Source organism: Erinaceus europaeus, chromosome 17 (assembly GCF_950295315.1).
Source record: "Erinaceus europaeus chromosome 17, mEriEur2.1, whole genome shotgun sequence".
Taxonomy (NCBI): Eukaryota; Metazoa; Chordata; class Mammalia; order Eulipotyphla; family Erinaceidae; genus Erinaceus; species Erinaceus europaeus.
Window position 1 is genome coordinate 71946983 of NC_080178.1, and position 18324 is coordinate 71965306.

An 18324-nucleotide genomic window follows, 5' to 3' on the forward strand; every position below is an offset into this window, starting at 1 on the left:
GTAATACGCCATCTCGTCTGTGTCCCTGAACCACTCACATGCTGGACACTTGGGTTTCTTCCAAGCCTGGGCTAGTTCAAATGGCGCTGCCAAGAAATACGTATGCAAAGATTTCTTTGGATGAGTGTCTTTGTGCTCTGGAGAGATGGCTAGGAGAGCAATCGACGGATAATACGGTGTGTCCGTTTTTAATATTCTAGAGTCTGCTCTCCACTGGGCCAGTTTACACCAACCACCATCAATAATTTAAGATTTTCCTTTTCATCACACACTCACCACTTTGTTCTTTTTAGTGTATCCTCACAGAAGTGGTATCTTGTAGTTGTCCTGATTTGCACTTAGTTCTGATAGTGATTTTACGCATTTTTTTCATGCTTGTTCATAATCTGTACTAGAGAAGGCTGTTCTGAAAAGGCTCTGCTTGTAAAAAGGATTGCTTCTTGTTGTTGAGCACTGTGAGCTATTTACATTTTGGTTATTTGCCCTTTATCTGATTGATGTGTTTAACTCTCCTCCTATTCGCTAAGGGGCCTTTCTTTGTTTTGGTAATGGTTTCTTCTGCTGTGCGTGTACACTTTCCCTTAGTTGTATTCTCATTGATTTTTGCTTTCTTTGCTGTGAGAGTGGAGCCTCCAAATCCATTTCCTAAACAGACATCTTTAAGTGTTTTGCCAATGATTCCTCCTATGTATTTTAGCTATTGCCTACATGCTTTAGAATTAAACAGGGCTGTCCTGTTGTCACAAACAAGTCAAATCTCTTGATTTTTAAGTTGGCTTTTGTGCAGTGACACGATGGTCCTAGCTCATTCTGCATGCAGCTACCCACATTCCCCAACACTATTTATTGGAAAGGCTCTTCTTTATTCACTGAATGCCCTGGGCTGCTTTACAATCAAGTAACTGTCGATAAATGCATAAGACCATGTTACTGGACTCTGAATCTCCCTTCTTTTCCTCACCTAATTGTTATGGCTAAGACTTCCAAGACTATGATGAGTACTAACAGTGTCGTATTCTTCATCTGCAAGGGAAAGCTTTAGTTCCTCACCACTGACTATGATATTTGGCCGTGGGTTTATTGTATATAGTTCTTACTAACTTGAGGAATATTCCCTCAACCCAAATTTCTAAAAACAAAACAGAAAGATGTTTTAAGCAAAAAAGAATGTTGAACCTTATCAAAAGCTTTCTCTGCATCTATTGAAATAATTGTGTGCCTTTGGCTTTTCCTGCTGTTGATATATTGGCTTAAATTAACTGACTTGTGCAAAGCTTTATAAATTGGTATCTGAGACAGAATGATAATTGTTCGTATCATGCCCTAAGGGGCATGAAACAAAATAGTTCTTTATACGTATGACACCTAGGAGCATATAATGATCAGACTGAGAGTTCAAGGACACACCCAGTAACTAGTTAGATATCCTCTACCAGTAAGACTTTAAGACAACAGTGCACTTTTTTTCAGTATTGTTTAGGGGTATGCACAGTAATAATACCATGTCAAAGTTACTTCTTTCCCCCCTCAAAACATGAACAAGCTTTATTATTCTCAATACTACAGATCTGCATAGTAATAATACCATGTTAAAGTTACTTCTTTCCCCCCTCAAAACATGAACAAGCTTTATTGTTCTCTACTACAGATCCAGATCATTCCAGGACGTGATGCTTGGACTCACTTTTCAGACCTTGACCCCAAAGCTCTGGCCACTGCAGCCCCTGCTTTTTTTTTTTTTTTTAAATCCCCGGTGCCAGCATTGGTTAAACAGGTCGTTTCTTGCCTCTCAGCTTGGTTTCCTCTTGACTCTCCTCTATATAGCTGATTACATCCTCAGAATAGTAGATGGAAACAGATTTACTGGTAACAGATCTTACTACAAAGCACATCTCCAGCAACTGGTTTCTTCAGAACATTCAGTATCTGACGCTGCTATGAGTCCACTACGCCTGGCACCCAATTTTTCCTCCCTTGACAGGACAAAGATAAACACCTGCTTCACTAATTGTGAAGCATCCCTACTGCAGGTGGAGAGCGGGATCTCAAACCCGGATCCTTGCAATGTAAGTACTATGTCTGCTTAACCAGGTTTGCCACCACCAGGCAAAGCCAATATCACAGGTCATTGGCTTTGTCAGATGGGAGGTTAGATTTTCAATTGGATAATTTCCCCATATTTGGAATCCACATTACTTTTTTTACTAAGAGAAAGGGCTCCAGGAATCCTAATCATACAAGGATGGGCCGAGAATGCCTAAGAGCCTTCTCTCCAGCTAGACTGGAAACATAAGACATTATACTACAATAGTTCAACAGAAAAACCACAGCACAAAAATATGAATTATTTGATTACTCCATTGCTTTTAAGCGTAAACTATACAAATACCACTATTGTGGGTGTCTTTCATTCAAACAGAAAATAACTCCGAAGGCATCATGCACAGAGTCAGACACAAGTTGAAAGTTATGAACATGTTATTTTAAACAAGAATTATTTTCTGAATCGGACCAATTTTCTTTGTTGTTCAAGAGACCAGCAAGTTCCACATAAGAAGACTATATGCACACACACGCTTGAAAAAAGGGTATTTGTTTCTTTCTGAAGTAAAAGCTACTTTCTCAAGTTATACTGAGTATCTTAGGATCTTTCAAGTATATTTTTGCTGCACTTCTTATGGGGATCATGAATTAAAATTACATTAAATTTTAAATACAAAGCAAACATTTAACAATTCAAATAAATAAATAAAAATTAGGACCAGCCTTATTAGTTCATTTGGCCCATGTAATTAATCTAGTTTCTCTATGAACACTGAAAATTCTTACCTAGCTTGGCCTTATGATAACCTTGTAGTCTAGAGTCCAAGTCTTCCATTAATTTCTCTGAACATGAAATATACTGGTGAAAACATTAGAGTAAATAATAACTTCTGTATATAGCAAAGGACTTTACAATTTAAATATACTTGGCTAAATTAGATTACAAATGGTCATTAAACACTTCTTAGTCACCCATTTAACCAAACTTCCAACAGATGATTTCAAGAGCATATACAGAAAGCACATAATTTTGGACAGCACTAAGGTTTACTCAAGTTACAAAGACCTCGTGCTCCTGGTTGCCAGACCCACCTGGTTAGACAACACATGTTCCATGTGCAAGCAGCACAGGTTACCACGTGCAAGGACCCATGGTCCAGCCTCTGCCCCCCATCTGCAAGGGGGAAAACTTCACAAGATGTGAAGCAAGTACTACCAGTGTATCCGTGTTTCTTTCTGTCCCTCTCTATGCCTGTTTCATTTCAATTTCTCTCTATCCTATCAAGTAAGGGAAGGAAAAAACGTAGGATCAATTTTGTAGGCACCAAGCCTCAACAATGACCCTGGTAGCTAATAAAAAAACAAACAAACAAAAAACCTAGAAACTTTTATTTTTTTTTTTGCCTCCAGGGTTATTGCTGGGGCTCAGTGCCTGCACTATGAATCCACCGCTCCTGGAGGCTATTTTTTTCTCCTTTTGTTGCCCTTGTTGACTTTTTTTATTGTTGTTGTGGTTACTGCTGTTGTTGTGGGATAGGACAGAGAAATGGAGAGAGAAGGGGAAGACAGAGGGGGAGAGAGAGAAAGACACCTGCAGACCTGCTTCACCGCTTGTGAAGCGACTCCCGTGCAGGTAGGGAGCCAGGGGCTGGAACTGGAATCCTTATGCTGGTCCTTGCGCTTAGCGCCACCTGCGCTTAACCCGCGGCACTACCGCCCGGGCCCCTCCTATGAAAGGTTTTATGAGTATTTATATTACCCTAGTCTACTGTAATTTTTAAAAAAATTTTATTTACTGGATAGTGACAGAGAGAAATTGAGAGTGGAGGGGGAGACAGAGACACCCGCAGCTCTGCTTCAACACTTGTGAAGCCTTCCCCCTGCAGGTGGGGACCAGGGGCTTGAACCCAGCTCCTTGTGCACTTTTAACATGTGTGTTTAAGCAGGTGCGCCACCGCCTGGCCCCCACCCTAGTCTACTGTGACTTTTACCACTGGGCCCTATAGAAGCTGTTTTCTAGTAAAGACTGCCCTGCCCAAGCCCCACATATGCAATCTTTCAAAGAACTTCTGCTCCAAGTCCTTTCTTCCATTCAAGCACTGGAGTAGCAGTTAAGTTCTCACCTAGGCCAGGGCCTCTGACAGGTTTCCGAAACTGGCAATGAAAGCAGGTCCACAGAAAGCATCCTGATTCAATCCATTTTTCCTTATCACCATTATAACAAAATCTCGAATGAAGAAACACTATTCCACAACCCAACGTGATCTACTACTTGATGAGGAAGACGTCCTCAATCTGATCTAAGGTATTGGGGTTGTCAACAGTCGTGATTTAAAGTTTATTTTTATATCGCAAAGAGAAATTGAGAAGGCAGGGTGGAGAGAAAAGCTGCAGCCCTGCTTCACTGCACCCGAGGCCACCTCACTGCAGTCACGGGCCCTTTGCTTTGTATCTTACTGCCTTTCAGCCACCAAGCTGCAGATGCTACTATGATTCTACCCTGACTCCCCTAGGCAGATACCCTCATCAATGTGCCCTGGAGCACCACCTGCCCAGACCCCTGCCCCACTAGGCAAAGACAGAAATAGGCTGGGGGTATGGATCCACCTGCCAACGCCCATGTCCACTGGAGAAGCAATTACAGAAGCCAGAACTCCCACCTTCTACACCTAATAAAGAATTGTGGTCTATACTTCCAGAGTCAGAGGAAAAAAGGACATTCCCAAGTGGCAGTGGGTGTAGGTTTGCAAGGGAGAACACAGGACTATGGAAGAAATGAGCAAATACATATCAATATACAGATACAGAAATAAGTCAAGCCCTATCTGTGACCTGGGGAGAGCTACTGCAGTTTCCAGTGGAGGGGACAGAAACACAGAACTCTGCTTGTGGAAATGGTGTGGATTATACCCCTGCTGTCTCATAATTTTGTAAATCAATATTAAATCACTTAAAAAAAAAGTACAGAAATCACTATTTCTGTTTTTTTATTTATTGGACAGAGACAGCAAGAAAGCAAGAGGAAAGAGGGAAATAAAGGAGAGAGACACCTGTAACACTGCTTGACTGCTCATGAAGCTTTCCTCCTACAGGTGGGGACAACAGGCTTGAATCTGGGTCCTCAAGCTTGGTGACATGTCTGGTTTACTGAGTATTCCACTGCCTGGCCTCAAAAATCAGTATCTTCTTAAAAACTATTCCTTTAATATATACTGAAATTCTGAATTTAAAAATACCAAATTATTAAAGTAACAGGTCTTTTTCTTTTTTTGCAGCATCTGCAAGCAGCAATTGCTTTTTTTTTTAGAAGAATTTTTTTATTATTGGATAGAGACAGATAAAAATTGAGAGGAGAAGGAGAGGGAAAGAGACAGAGACATCTGCATCCTTACTTTACTACGTGTGAAGCTTTCCCCCTGCAGGTGGGGACTAGAGGCTTGATCTGTGTTCTTGTGCACTTTAATGTGTGCACTTAGCCAGGTGTGCCACTACCTGGACCCAAAATAAGTTTATACCACTAATATTTAATACACTGTATTGAATGTTTTTCATTTAGCATTTCAAACTCAGCAAATAACCTTGCATTACATGTAACTTGATAGACTAAAGTAAATATATTACCAATTATATCTAATTTTGCATATAAAGCTAATTTGGAAAAGATATCAAGAACTTGTTTATTTTAATCTCTAAAAACTTATGAAACCTGCGATAAATATTTTGAAATTAAATAACCTGGGCAAAATAAAGTTCTGACTTATTTCCAAGATGGAAGAAACTACAGAATGAGACTAGAAACATACTAATCAGGACAAGCAGTTCAACGATTTTCAATATGATCAGTGTAAGAGCAAAACTTGTTTCCCGGGACCAGGTGGTGGCGCACCTGATTAAGCGCACACACTACAGTGTGCAAGGGGGGTTCAAGTCCCTGGTCCCCATCTGCAGGGGGAATACTTCATGGGTGGTTAAGTAGGGCTGCAGGTGTCTCCCTCTATTTGTCCCCCGTCCTCTCAATTTCTGTCTCTACCCAATAAATAAAGATAATTAAAAAACCAAACCTGTTTCCCGAATTTTAGCTCACATTTGTTTATAATCTATGATGTCCTGATACTCTACCAGATCATAGTGTTAAACCCATTGCTCAGAAAAGCAGGAAATCTGCAATAAAGTGTGTAATAATTATTATATGGCCACTAGTATAGTAAAAGATGACAAAGACTATTCTTTAATTTAGACCATTTTCTCCCTCCCCAGTATGTCTAAACTCCATGTAGGAGTTACATTTGCTGAGATCTACCTGGCTGGCCAAACTTCCAAGAACAACACAGGTGGACCACGAGTACTAGATGGTTCCCTTCCTCGGCTCATTTACATTAGATGCTTAGCGGTGAGTCTTGAGGGGACTAATGAGGAAAGAATCCACCACAGCTGGGGACTCATATAAAGCCCCCGGCTCCAGCCACTCCCCACTCCCCCATCAGATAACTTGTGCTTTTATGACTTTTGTGTGTGCTTGTGTGTGTGTTTCCCCCTTCATTGAAGCCCGTAAGTCTGAGTGGAGTTGTTCAATGTGAGGGTCACAATGAGAGAACGCGGATCTTTCTTGTTCTTGTGGACTGTGATCTTTCCCTTCAATGCTTCACCTGGAGAAGGAAGGAAAACCGTGTTTATATATTCAAACATAGGTCAGTAGAAAAGTGATACCCAATACTTCTTTGTATCAATAGTTGTCTTGATATGGTACACTAATAAGAACTTTTTGGGTCATTTTTAAAAAATAAGATCTAATATTTAGAGCAAGTTAGTGTTAATTTTTTTGCATAATCAACCTTACATAATGCAGCTGTAATCCTTGTGTACAGTTTAGAGCTTCAAGATATGTGACACAGAACTGACAGAAACATAACAAGAAACAAATGTAATTATCCATGCAAATTTCATATCTCATTTTGCTGATAATTATACCAACTAGAGGGAATAACAGAATGTGAATTACTTGAGCCTAGGAAACCTAGAGTACAAAGAGAGATCAAAAGCAGGCTCAAGACAAAAATCTTCGTATATTTGAATATGTAGAACATGTCCTGACTCAATCTGAATAAAAATTAAAAAGCAGTAACAAAATACTTTAATCTTAAAATATTTAGAGATTAAAGGCCAAATATCTAACAATAAAAATCACAAGTAAAACTAGAAAGCATACTGATACCAATGAAATGAAAACTAACACATAAATAAATGGCCTCGAGGTAAGACAGTATTTAGAGGGAAGAAAAGATATAGCTTTAAATGCTCAATGAGAGCACAGGTCCACAGGTCATATGGTGGTGTACCTGGTTGAGCGCACATGCTACAATGCACACAGACCTGAGTTCAAAGCCCCGAGCTACCACCTGCAGGGGAAAGCTTTGCAAGAGATGAAGCAGTGCTGCAGGTGTTTCCCTATTCCTGTCAGTACCCAAACAGAGAAACAGATAAAATCCTTGGGGCTCAGTGCCTGCACTATGAATATACTGCTCCTAGAGGCCACCCCACCCCCACTATGAATATACTGCTCCTAGAGGCCACCCCCACCCCCATTTTACTGTTTAGGACAGAGAAATTGAGAGAGTAGTGGAAGATAGGGTGAAGGACAGACATCTGTAGACCTGCTTCACTGCTTGTGAAGCAAATCTCCTGCAGGTGGGGAACCAGGATACTTACGCAGGTCCTTAAGCTTCATGCTGTGTGCTTAACCCGGTGTGCTACCACCTGCCCCCAGTTAAATTATATCAAACACAGTGCGGGGGTCGGGCAGTTGCACACCGGGTTAAGCACACATAGTGCCAAACACAAGGACTGACACAAGGATCCCAGTTTGAGCTTCTGGCTCCCCACATGCAGGGGGGTCGCTTCGCAAGTGATGAAGCAGGTATGCAGCTATCTTTCTTTCCCCTTCCTCTCTCAATTTCTTGTCCTACCCAACAAAAACAGCAGCAGCAACAACAATGGAAGAAAGATGCTGCCAGGAGCAGTGAATGCATAGTGCAGGCACCCAGCCCCAGCAATAACCATGGAGGCAAAAAAACCAAACCAAACCAAAAAACGAAAATCAAAAAACAATGCCAAATGTATGTGAACTCCATGAATAAAATCTTATAAAAAGAGATGATCATTATCAAAACAGATAAACTTAATAGAATAAAACTACAGATGAGTAGCCCTCACAAAAACAGATTTAAAAATTTTATGAAGAGGAAAAGAATCACATGGATGTTTTATGAAATGTCGTCGAAAAAGTATCTGAACTTTTAATTTATAGTGCACTCAGCAAGGGAGAAGGAAACTTTTTTACTTTTTAAATTTTATTGGGGGAATTAACAGTTTACAGTCAATAGTTGTTGGTACATGTGTTTACAGTTTACAGCAAACACAGCTGCTGGTATATGTGTGAGAACTGTTATCTTTGGGAAGTGGAAGGGTGAGTACACTGAACTTTGGTGGTGGGTGTGGTGTGGAACCACATTGTAATTTCAATATTGTAACCCAATATTAATCATAAATTAAAAATAAAACAAAGCTATATTTCATCTAAAAAAGTTGCAGGACCTGAAAGCCCCTTCTCCCCGCAGTTCTTGGGTGCAATACACCAGACCAGTCCAAGTTTTGCTTTGTGTTTGCCTTCCTCCCCACCCCCATCCCAGAAAGAGAAATAGGGAGAAAGGAAGCACAAGGGAGAGAAAAAGGTGTATCTGCAGTGCTGCTCCATTGCTGTGAGACCTCCTCCTGCGAGGGGGACGAGGCTTAAACGGGATTTGAATGTATGGCAAAGTGTGCGCTCCACCATCACCTAGCCCCACATTTTTTTTAAAAACCATTTACCTTGTCTGTAAATGTTCTATTCAACCTTTAGTGTAAGGATTAAAATCGAAATGTTCTGTGATGCTTATAAACCAGGTAATCAGATTTGTTCACTTCATGTTTAAAGATACAAATAATTGTTAGAGTTCTCTATTTTTTTTAATTTAAGTAATATAACCCAAGATGAGCTACTCATGGATACTTTTGCTACATTTTCATGAGAGTAAAATTTTAGGCATCAATATTAAAACACCTCAAAGAAGTCAACACTCAATGCTCTAAAAAATGTTAACTTATGTCTTGAAATATAAGTCAAACAATTATTTCTGTAATAATCTTAATTTCAAAGATGAAGGTACACACAGTTCTTAGTTAAGCTAATAATGCACTGGGTCAAAGTAGTAAGTATGTAATTCACACTGCTGGATTCCCTTCAATTTACTCAAGCATGACTAAAACGGTAAGGTGGTGGTTGTAAAGCCGAGAGAGAACTCAGTAATTAATCAGTGTCATATGAACATAAAAACTGTGCTAAGTGTGTACACCTCATTGCAGTGAGGGCTGCAAAGCACATTCTCCAAGGAGCTGAGTGGTGCCAGGTTCATCACGGGCAAACTGAGGGCCTCACACATGCAAAGCATCTACCAGCAGCTGAGGCCTTGTCTACTGTCTCCTCAAGTGACCATTATAATGGATGCAGCAGTTATCTGAAGTGCTGCTCTTGCTAAGTGTATGCAGCCATCCAACATTTTATAAAATGTCTTATCACAGACATCCTGCAACTTTTTTTAGATGAAATATAGCTTTGTTTTATTTTTAATTTATGATTAATATTGGGTTACAATATTGAAATTACAATGTGGTTCCACACCACACCCACCACCAAAGTTCAGTGTACTCACCCTTCCACTTCCCAAAGATAACAGTTCTCACAAGTCTTAGCAACAGTTTGCTTGCTTCTGCTATTTTTTTTTTTTTAGTTCATACCTATCAGTTCTCAGTACTGCTTTTGAAACAAACATACATAATTTATGTTCTCCAACTCTCAAGTTTATTTATTCATTTTTTGCTAGTGGACATTAAGGTTGTTTCAATTTCTCACTTTCTTTCTTTTTTTTAAAGATTTTATTTATGAGAAAGATAGGAAGAGAGAGAAAGAACCAGACATCACTCTGGCACATGTTCTGCCAGGGATCGAACTCAGGACCTCATGCTTGGGAGTCCAAAGCTTTACCACTGCACAACCTCCTGGACCAAAATTTCTCACTTCTTTTTTTATTATTGCCACCAGGGTTATCACTGGGGCTCGGTACCAACACTACGAACCCACTGGTCCCAGGAGCCTTCCCCCCACCTTTCTCTTTAAATTTTTTATTTGATAGTACAAAGAAACTGAAAGGGGAAGAGAAATACAGAGGGGAGAGAAAAAGGTAACTGCAGATCTGCTTCACCAGTTGAGAAGCTTCTGCCCTGCCAGAGGTCTGACTCCAGGCCCTGGTAATGGTCACAGGTATGCTCCAGCACAGCCCAGCCCTCTCAGAATTCTCACTCCTACAAACTGTTTCAAGATTCATGTAGAGATCATGGGTCATATTCAGAATAAACAAGGGACAAAAATTGTGTTGTGGAGTTACAGAGCAACCGGATTATCAAATTGCTCTCTAAAGTTCTACTAAGACGACACAGGAGAAAAAAAGAAGAAATTTTGGGGCCAGGTAGTGGAACACCTGGTTGAGTGCACATGGACAAGTCCTTGGCTCTCCTGCAGGTGGGGGTGTGGGAAGAAAAGTTTCACAAGTGGTGAGGCAGGGCTGCAGGTATCTCTCCCCCCATCTCTATCTCACCAATCCCTCTTGGTTTCTCTCTCTATCCAATAAATAATAAAGAAGAATTAAGAAATCTCTATTTGGCCTCATTATTGTTATCATGAGAATGTTATATTTTACTTGGATGAGAAAAGTCATCGTATTTTATTAGCTTTTCTCAGAGTTACTAGGTGTTATCCCTTCACTGAAATTTGTTGGGTGTTCAGTTTACCTACATTCAGCAGGCTCTCAGTAAAGAATTATTTTTCTGAGACACACACATCTACATACCACTTATGGTTTACTTCTGTTGGGGTTATATTTTTTTAGTCACTTGCAAAGTAAAATATTTCCTTTGATTTTTATTAATGAAATAATCTATCACTTAAATCTTATATAAATTATAAATACTAAGATTATTTAGTTTTAGCATTTTTTTTTTTACACATTTGTTAAAGATAAAGAGAAGATGTGCATCAGAGGATCACCCTGGTACGTGGAATGCTTGGGGCTGAACTGGGGGCTTAGAATTCATACTCTCATGCATTACAGGTCCCAGCACCTATTATATTGTTTCAAATGCAGTGGGCGCATTACAAAATCATTGGAGAACAAATATGGTAAACTCTGGAAAGAGCAAGACAGTTTTTCAGGCCTTTACATTCTTTCTCACCTGCTTTTACTGAAAATGGCTTTTCCAACTGAAATATTGTTTGCTTCCAGTGTGTTTTGGTATTCTCAGGGCCCGTAGAGAACATGACCTGCATTGACAGAGTTCAAAAGTATCTGATGAACTACAGGGTTTCTAATAACATGGTACATTAATTTACTACATCAAATACAAGCTCCAATTGCTCACAACAGCAAAATACTTCTGATCAAACACCTAGGGGCATGAAAATACAGTTCAATGTACTTCACCAAATTAATGCTTATGAGGCAACTCATGATACTCACACTTTTGTGGCAATTCTTCTCAAAATATATATCAAAGTAGCCAGCAACTGCCTGTTAAAAAAAAAAAAGGGAGTATAATCACTAAAGTAATTACACAACAAAACAACTAAAACAAAACAGTTCCCGAGTGATGCAGCTCACTGGGCTAGGAGGTCTGCCTTGCCATGCATTTGTGTGCCTCAGGCCCAAGACCCAGCACCACACAGGTGTTTCTGTGCTGTCTTTTCCTCTCTCTCTTTCTATAAAGGGATGAAAAAGCAAGTTAGAGCAGTGAAACCACACAAGGCAAGGCCTCAACTGCACAAAAACAAACACGGCAGATAAAAAACCACTTCAGGGGGTCGGGCAGTAGCGCAGCGGGTTAAGTGTATGTGGCACAAAGCACAGGGACTGGCATAAGGATCCCGGTTTGAGCCCTCAGCCCCCCACCTCCCCACACGCAGGGGAGTCACTTCTCAGGTCTCCCCCCCTCTCAGTCTTCCCCTCCTCTCTCCATTTCTCTCTGTCCTATCTAAAACAAACAAACAACTTCAAAGACTCCCAAGCACGTTAGCCTTATGTCAGGTCATTCTTTTTTTCTGGAAAAGATGCTCTAAATAAAAACAAGTAATATACTTTAGCTTTTCCCCAAGCAAATTTCATAATGTTACAGTGGCAAGACTAAACAAATAATGTCTGTTTTATTAGTGAAATATTTGTGGTAGATTACTGAGAGTGAGTGAGAGAGTGAGAGAGAGAGAGATCGGTTGGTTCAGCCAGCTCAGAGCTGCTTTTCTTAAACCATCTCGGATCCTCCACATTTGGCCAAGTCTCCAGACTATTATAGCAGCGTAAGATCCCAGAAGAAACCAGCAGAGGAACTAGTAGCTAAATTCAGCTCAGATGACAAGACTCAAGCAAGGAACCTATAACCACTGTGACAAACACATTTGGGGGTGCATTACATAGCAATAAATAACCTGAATATTCATGTACATGAGGACACTTAATTAAACTTCTTCCAGTCCAATATACTCAACGTGAAAGCAAAACAGTGTGAATATTTTTTTGTGATGAGATAAACAGAATTCTAAATGTTAACATTCATTTACAAAAATAAAATTAAAGAGTACTAGCACTCAAAGGAAACTTGTGATTAGTGGCCGAAGAGCACCCTCAGCTGCTAACACTCATTTTTCAGACCTTGGGTTCTGTTCTGGACATAACATATGACCAATCAGTGCTTTGGCCTGTCTCTCTCTCGTACACAAAACACAGAAATGAATTTAAAACCAGTAAAAAGGTATACTGAAACCAACAGCCAACTAACAAACTCTAGCATTATTCCAAGAGTTACTGGGGGTCATACAAACGGTCTCTATAAGTTTCTAACATATTCAGATAAATATAAATTTGTATTTTTTATTTAACATTTGAATAATACCTTCCCTTTCATTTTTGGAACTCACATGACTTAATTTATATTTAAAAGTGGCATTAAATAAAGTTCATAAGGTTTTAAGTGTTTAAAAATCAGTGTAAATCTAATTTACCCGTTACTTTTGTTGAGAATGTGAAATGCTACTGATTTACAAGGTTAATACAGATTGGGTCCAAAGCAAAGGTGGTATTTATCTTTGGGTTCACTGGAGTTAAGATACCAAAAGAAAATCAGAATAATAGTTAGAATTTTGGCAAACAGGACTACAGAGCCGTGTATACTGAACTATAGATGATTGCAGAGAATCAGGTAGTTAGTCAGAACATTTTGAAAATGTAACAACTGAGTCGATTTCTAATATCTGAGCACATACATATTCAACTGTTTCCAATTCGTCCCTGTATGTCTGTCTTGTTGAGCACTATGTTCACAGTGAACAACATGGATCGGGAGTGAATGAGCTCACTATATGCAACTTGACTGTAACACAAACCACACCACATTTTGCTCTAACTGCAACTGAAGAACAAAGTCCTATTCGTATTCTAAGGCCCTTAGCTAACACTGGTGTATTGTGAAAGCAGATCTGGTGCTGTGCTATCTTTCTCTCCCTGTCTTGCTCCGACAAAGTTGGCATGGAGTGGTAAACAGCAAGAAGGGTAGGGGAGTCTAGCAATGAATTTTTTTCTTTGAACAAAAATGTCTTTATTTTGCTTTCAATCTTGAATATAGAAATTAGAGGTTTCTTCTGATTCCAGTCTGTTTAGCCACCTAGAACTCTAGTTGCATATTTAATGTTTGTTAGATTCACAAATCACCCCCTCCCTGAGACTGTATATTTTAGTCTTTTGCTCATGGTTTTTCAAAATACATAATTTGTTTCCTTGTCTTCAAATTCACTGATTTTTCTCCTCCTATGATGTCTATTCTGAAATTCAGTTCAGAATTTTTTGTTTCGATTACTGTATTTTCCCAAACAATTTCTGTAGTAGGTTATTCAGATGTTTGACTGCAGAGGCATATAGAAACTCCCCAAGTCACTCCTCTCTGTACTCCAAGGGTAGGCAGATCTAATGTAAAGGAATGAAAAAAATGAATGACAAGTTCCCTCAACTAACAAATCTACAAAATAATATTTTAATTGGGGGATTAATGTTTTACAGTCGACAATGAATACAAGTCATTTGTATATGCATAACATTTCCTACTTTTACACATAATACAATACAACCCCCACTGGGTCCTTTGCCATCATGTTCCAGGACCTGAACCCCACCCCCACCCCCATCAGAGTCTTTTACTTTGGTGCAATACACCAACTCCAGTCCAAGTTCTGCTTAGTTTTTTCTCTTCTGATCTTGTTTTTCAACTTCTACCTATGAGTGAGATCATCCAATATTCATCCTTCTGTTTCTGATTTTCACTTAACATGATTTCTTCAAGGTCCATCCAAGATGGGATGAAAATGGTGAGATCATCATTTTTAATTGCTGAGTAGTATTCCATTGTGTGTACCACACTTGCTCAACCACTCATCTGTTGTTAGACACCTGGGTTGCTTCCAGGTCTTGGCGATTACAAACTGTAATACATAAATTATAATAGATAAATTTCTTTGGATGGGTTTGGGTTCCTTAGCATACAACCTCAGAAAGAGAATTGCAGGGTCATAGCGTAGGTCCATTTCTAGCCTTCTGAGAGTTCTCCAGATTATTCTCCAAAGGAGTTGGAGCAATTGACATTCCCACCAGCAGTGCAGGAGGTTCCTTTGTCCCCACGACCTCTTCAGATTTGCTGCTGTTACCTTTTCTGACACGTGACATGCTCACAGGAGTGAAATGGTATCTCATTGTTGTCTTTATTTGCATTTCTCTGACTATCAAAGACTAGGAGCATTTTTTCATGTTTCCTGGCCATTAGGACCTCTTCTGTGGTGAATATTCTATCCATGTCCTCTCCCCATTTCTAGATGGGGTCATTTGTTTTCCTGTTGTTGAGTTTGGCAAGCTCTTTATATTTTGGTTACTAGCCTTTTGTCTGATGTATGGCATATAAAGATCTTCTCCCATTCTGTGAGGGGTCTCTGTTTGTTTGGGTAGTGGTTTCTTTTGCTGTGCAGAAGCTTTTAAATTGCATGTAGTCCCATTGGTTTATTCTTGCCTTAGTCTTTTTTTGTAACTGGATTCATTTCATTGAAGATGTCTTTAAAATTTAGACAGAGAGAGTCGGGTGGTAGCACAGTGGTTAAGTGCAAGGGGTGCAAAGTGCAAAGACCTGTTTAAGGATACAGGTTCGAGCCCCCGGCTCCCCACCACAGAGGAGTTGCTTCACAAGCGGTGAAGCAGGTCTGAAGGTGTCTCCCCCCATTTCTCTGTCCTATCCAACAATGATGACATCAATAACAACAATAATTATAACAAGAAAACAATAAGGGCAACAAAAGGGAATGAATAAATAAATAAAATTTAGACAGAAAAGAGTTGACAATATTTTCCTCAAAGTATCTGATAGTGTCTGGTCTAACATCCAAGTCCTTGATCCACTTGGAATTTACTTTTGTGTTTGGTGAAATACAGTGGTTCAGTTTCATTCTTCTACATGTTTCAACCCATTTTTTTCCCAACACCATTTGTTGAAGAGACTCTGCTTTCCCCATTTAATATTCGGGGCACCTTTGTCAAAGATTAGATGTCCATAGGTGTGGGGGATTACTTCTGGGCTCTCAATTCTATTCCACTGGTCAGTGTGTATATTCATGTTCCAGTACCAAGCAGTTCTGATTACAATGGCCCTATAATACAGTTTGAGATCTGTGAGTGTGATGCCTCCAGTTCTGTTCTTTCTTCTCAAGATTATTTTGGCAATCCTAGGTCTTTTCTGGTTCCAGATAAACATTTGTAGCTTTTGTTCTAGTCTCCTAAAAAATATGGTTGGGATCTTGATGGGAATTGCATTTCATTTGTATATGGTGCTAGGTAGTATATTCATTTTGATGATGTTAATTCTTCCAACCCATGAACATGGAATATCTTTCCACTTCTTTGTGTCTTTTTCTATTTCCTTGAATAGTGACTCATAATTTCCAGTATACAAGTCTTTCACTATTTTCATTAGGTTTATTCCTAGATATTTTATTGTTTTTGTTGCTATAGTAAAAGGAATTCATTTCTGGATTTCTGCTTCTTCCAACTTAGTGTTTACATAAAGGAATGCCACTGATTTTTGTATGTTAATTTTGTAGCCTGACACCTTACTGTATTGCCTGATAATGGCTTCCAAAAGCTTCCTGCTGGATTCTTTAGGTTTCTCTATGTGTACTATCATATCATCTGCAAATAGGGAGTTTGACTTCTTCCAATCTGTATCCTTTTAATTCCTTGCTTCTGCCTGACTGTTATGGCAAGAACTTCCAACACTATGTTGGAATGGTGATAGTGGGCACCCATGTCTAGTACCTGATCTGAGGGAAAATGCTTCCAGTTTTCCACCACTGAGTATGATGTTGGCTGTAGGTTTGCTATATATATATGGACAACACTATCTTTTCCACCTATTCTCATTTTTTTTGTAGTAAAATAACATTTTTTCATTAAAGAAAATAGTAAAAGCAGGGCAGGTGTACATAGCATAATGGTTCTTCAAAGAGAATCTCATGCCTCAGGCTCTGAAGTCCCTGGTTTAATCCCCTGCACCATTATAAGACAGAGCTGAGCAGAGCTCTGGTTGAGAGGAAGAAAGGGAGAGAGGCAGAGAGGGAGAGAGGGAGAGAGAGAAAATAGCAAAAGCAAACTGAATACATAAAGTAGAGGAGAAAACTATGAATTTATTAGAAAAAGACTTAAGGATTTTATTAAGCAGTTTTCACTGAGAAATGTTCTTAAGAGCACACATACATTTTTACGTACACCCTATAATCTCTCTCCAAAAAAACCTAAAACAATAATCTACTGAATTAATACTCTTCTGCAGAAGTATTTGTTTAAAAAGAGTTATGAGACTGAAATGTATAAAACACACAAAGAAAGACATCTATTTGCCTCTAGTTAAAAACAAAACCAAGCCTGACAATATTCATGCTGCAGAGCGATTGTTTAATTACAACTACAAAAATCAATGTAGGAATTCATGAAGAGACACTGCTATCTAACAGCAAAAAAAAAGATGTGAGCCTTCCAACTCCTAAATCCAACTGTGTGTGAAATTGAGTTAAAAATCAAAGATAAAGGCTGGGAGAGAGCACTGTGCTTATGGAAAAGACCTTCATGCCTAAGGCTCTAAGGACCCAGGTTCAATCCTTGGCACCACTGTAAGTCAGAAATGGGTAATGCTTTGGTAAAAAATAAATTAACTATATTAAAGAGATTACAAAAAAAGAAAGACGAAGCTGGCTTTCCCCCATCCCACCAAATAATACAATGCAAGAAATATAGGATATCAAAAAATGACCAATTCATAAATGATTTGCAAGCCTCGAGATAAACTTTAAAAAGAAATGAAATCGGAAAATAAAAATTTGTTTAGTCATGTTTACCTTGATCCATGACAAAGATATATTAGTACATGTGTAAACTATGTAATTTAGTTTCCTCTGAAATGTAAGACAATATCTTTGACTTGTCATAATCCTTCTCCTTCTCCTTCTCCTTCTCCTTCTCCTTCTCCTTCTCCTTGCCTCCAAGGTTACTGCTGGGGCTCGGTGCCTGCACCACATTTCCTCTGCTCCCGGAGGCCATTTTTCCCATTTTGTTGCCCTTGTCATAGCTGTTGTTGTTGTTGGATAGGACAGAGAGAAATGGAGAGAGGAGGGGAAGACAGAGAGGGGGAGAGAAAGACAGATACCTGCAGATCTGCTTCACCACTTGTGAAGTGACCCCCCTGCAGGTAGGGAGCCGGGGGCTTGAACCAGGACCCTTATGCTGGTCCTTGCGCTTTGTGCCATGTGCGCTAACCAGCTGCGCTACCGCCCGGCCCCCAATTTTCCTTTTTAATGGTAGTTGGTTGAGGACAATATTAAAATCAAACAGAAGCATAAGAAATTAAGAAGAGATTTATCTGGGATAAAAACTATGTGCAGAGGCCGGCTGGCAGTACAGCTGGCAGAGTGCACCATTACTCTAAGCAGGGACCCAGTCTCCACTCCCAAGGGGAGGCCTCACAGCCATGAAGAAGTGCTGCAGGCCTCTCTTTCTCCCCGTCTTCGTCTTCCCCTTCTATCTCAATTTCTGTCTCGGTCTAAAAAACAGCAAGCAACCAGGA

At 39.6% G+C, this 18324-nt stretch overlaps 1 protein-coding gene and 1 long non-coding RNA gene across 2 annotated transcripts in view; one reads left to right on the forward strand and one right to left on the reverse strand.

Moving 5' to 3' along the window:
- Positions 1 to 1511: 1511 nt before the first annotated feature.
- Positions 1512 to 18324, reverse strand: part of PRMT3 (protein arginine methyltransferase 3) — an 82301-nt gene continuing 65488 nt past the window's right edge. The window contains exons 14-16 of the mRNA XM_007515880.3: positions 11649 to 11699; positions 11365 to 11452; positions 1512 to 6689 (exon numbers count right to left, since the gene is read on the reverse strand). Coding sequence (XP_007515942.1) covers positions 6580 to 6689; positions 11365 to 11452; positions 11649 to 11699 — 249 coding nt within the window. The 3' untranslated portion in view covers positions 1512 to 6579. The remainder of the gene's footprint in view (positions 6690 to 11364; positions 11453 to 11648; positions 11700 to 18324) is intronic.
- Positions 2475 to 18324, forward strand: part of LOC132533900 (uncharacterized) — a 187820-nt gene continuing 171970 nt past the window's right edge. Inside the window, exon 1 of the long non-coding RNA XR_009545655.1 lies at positions 2475 to 2594. This is a non-coding gene — a long non-coding RNA (uncharacterized LOC132533900). The remainder of the gene's footprint in view (positions 2595 to 18324) is intronic.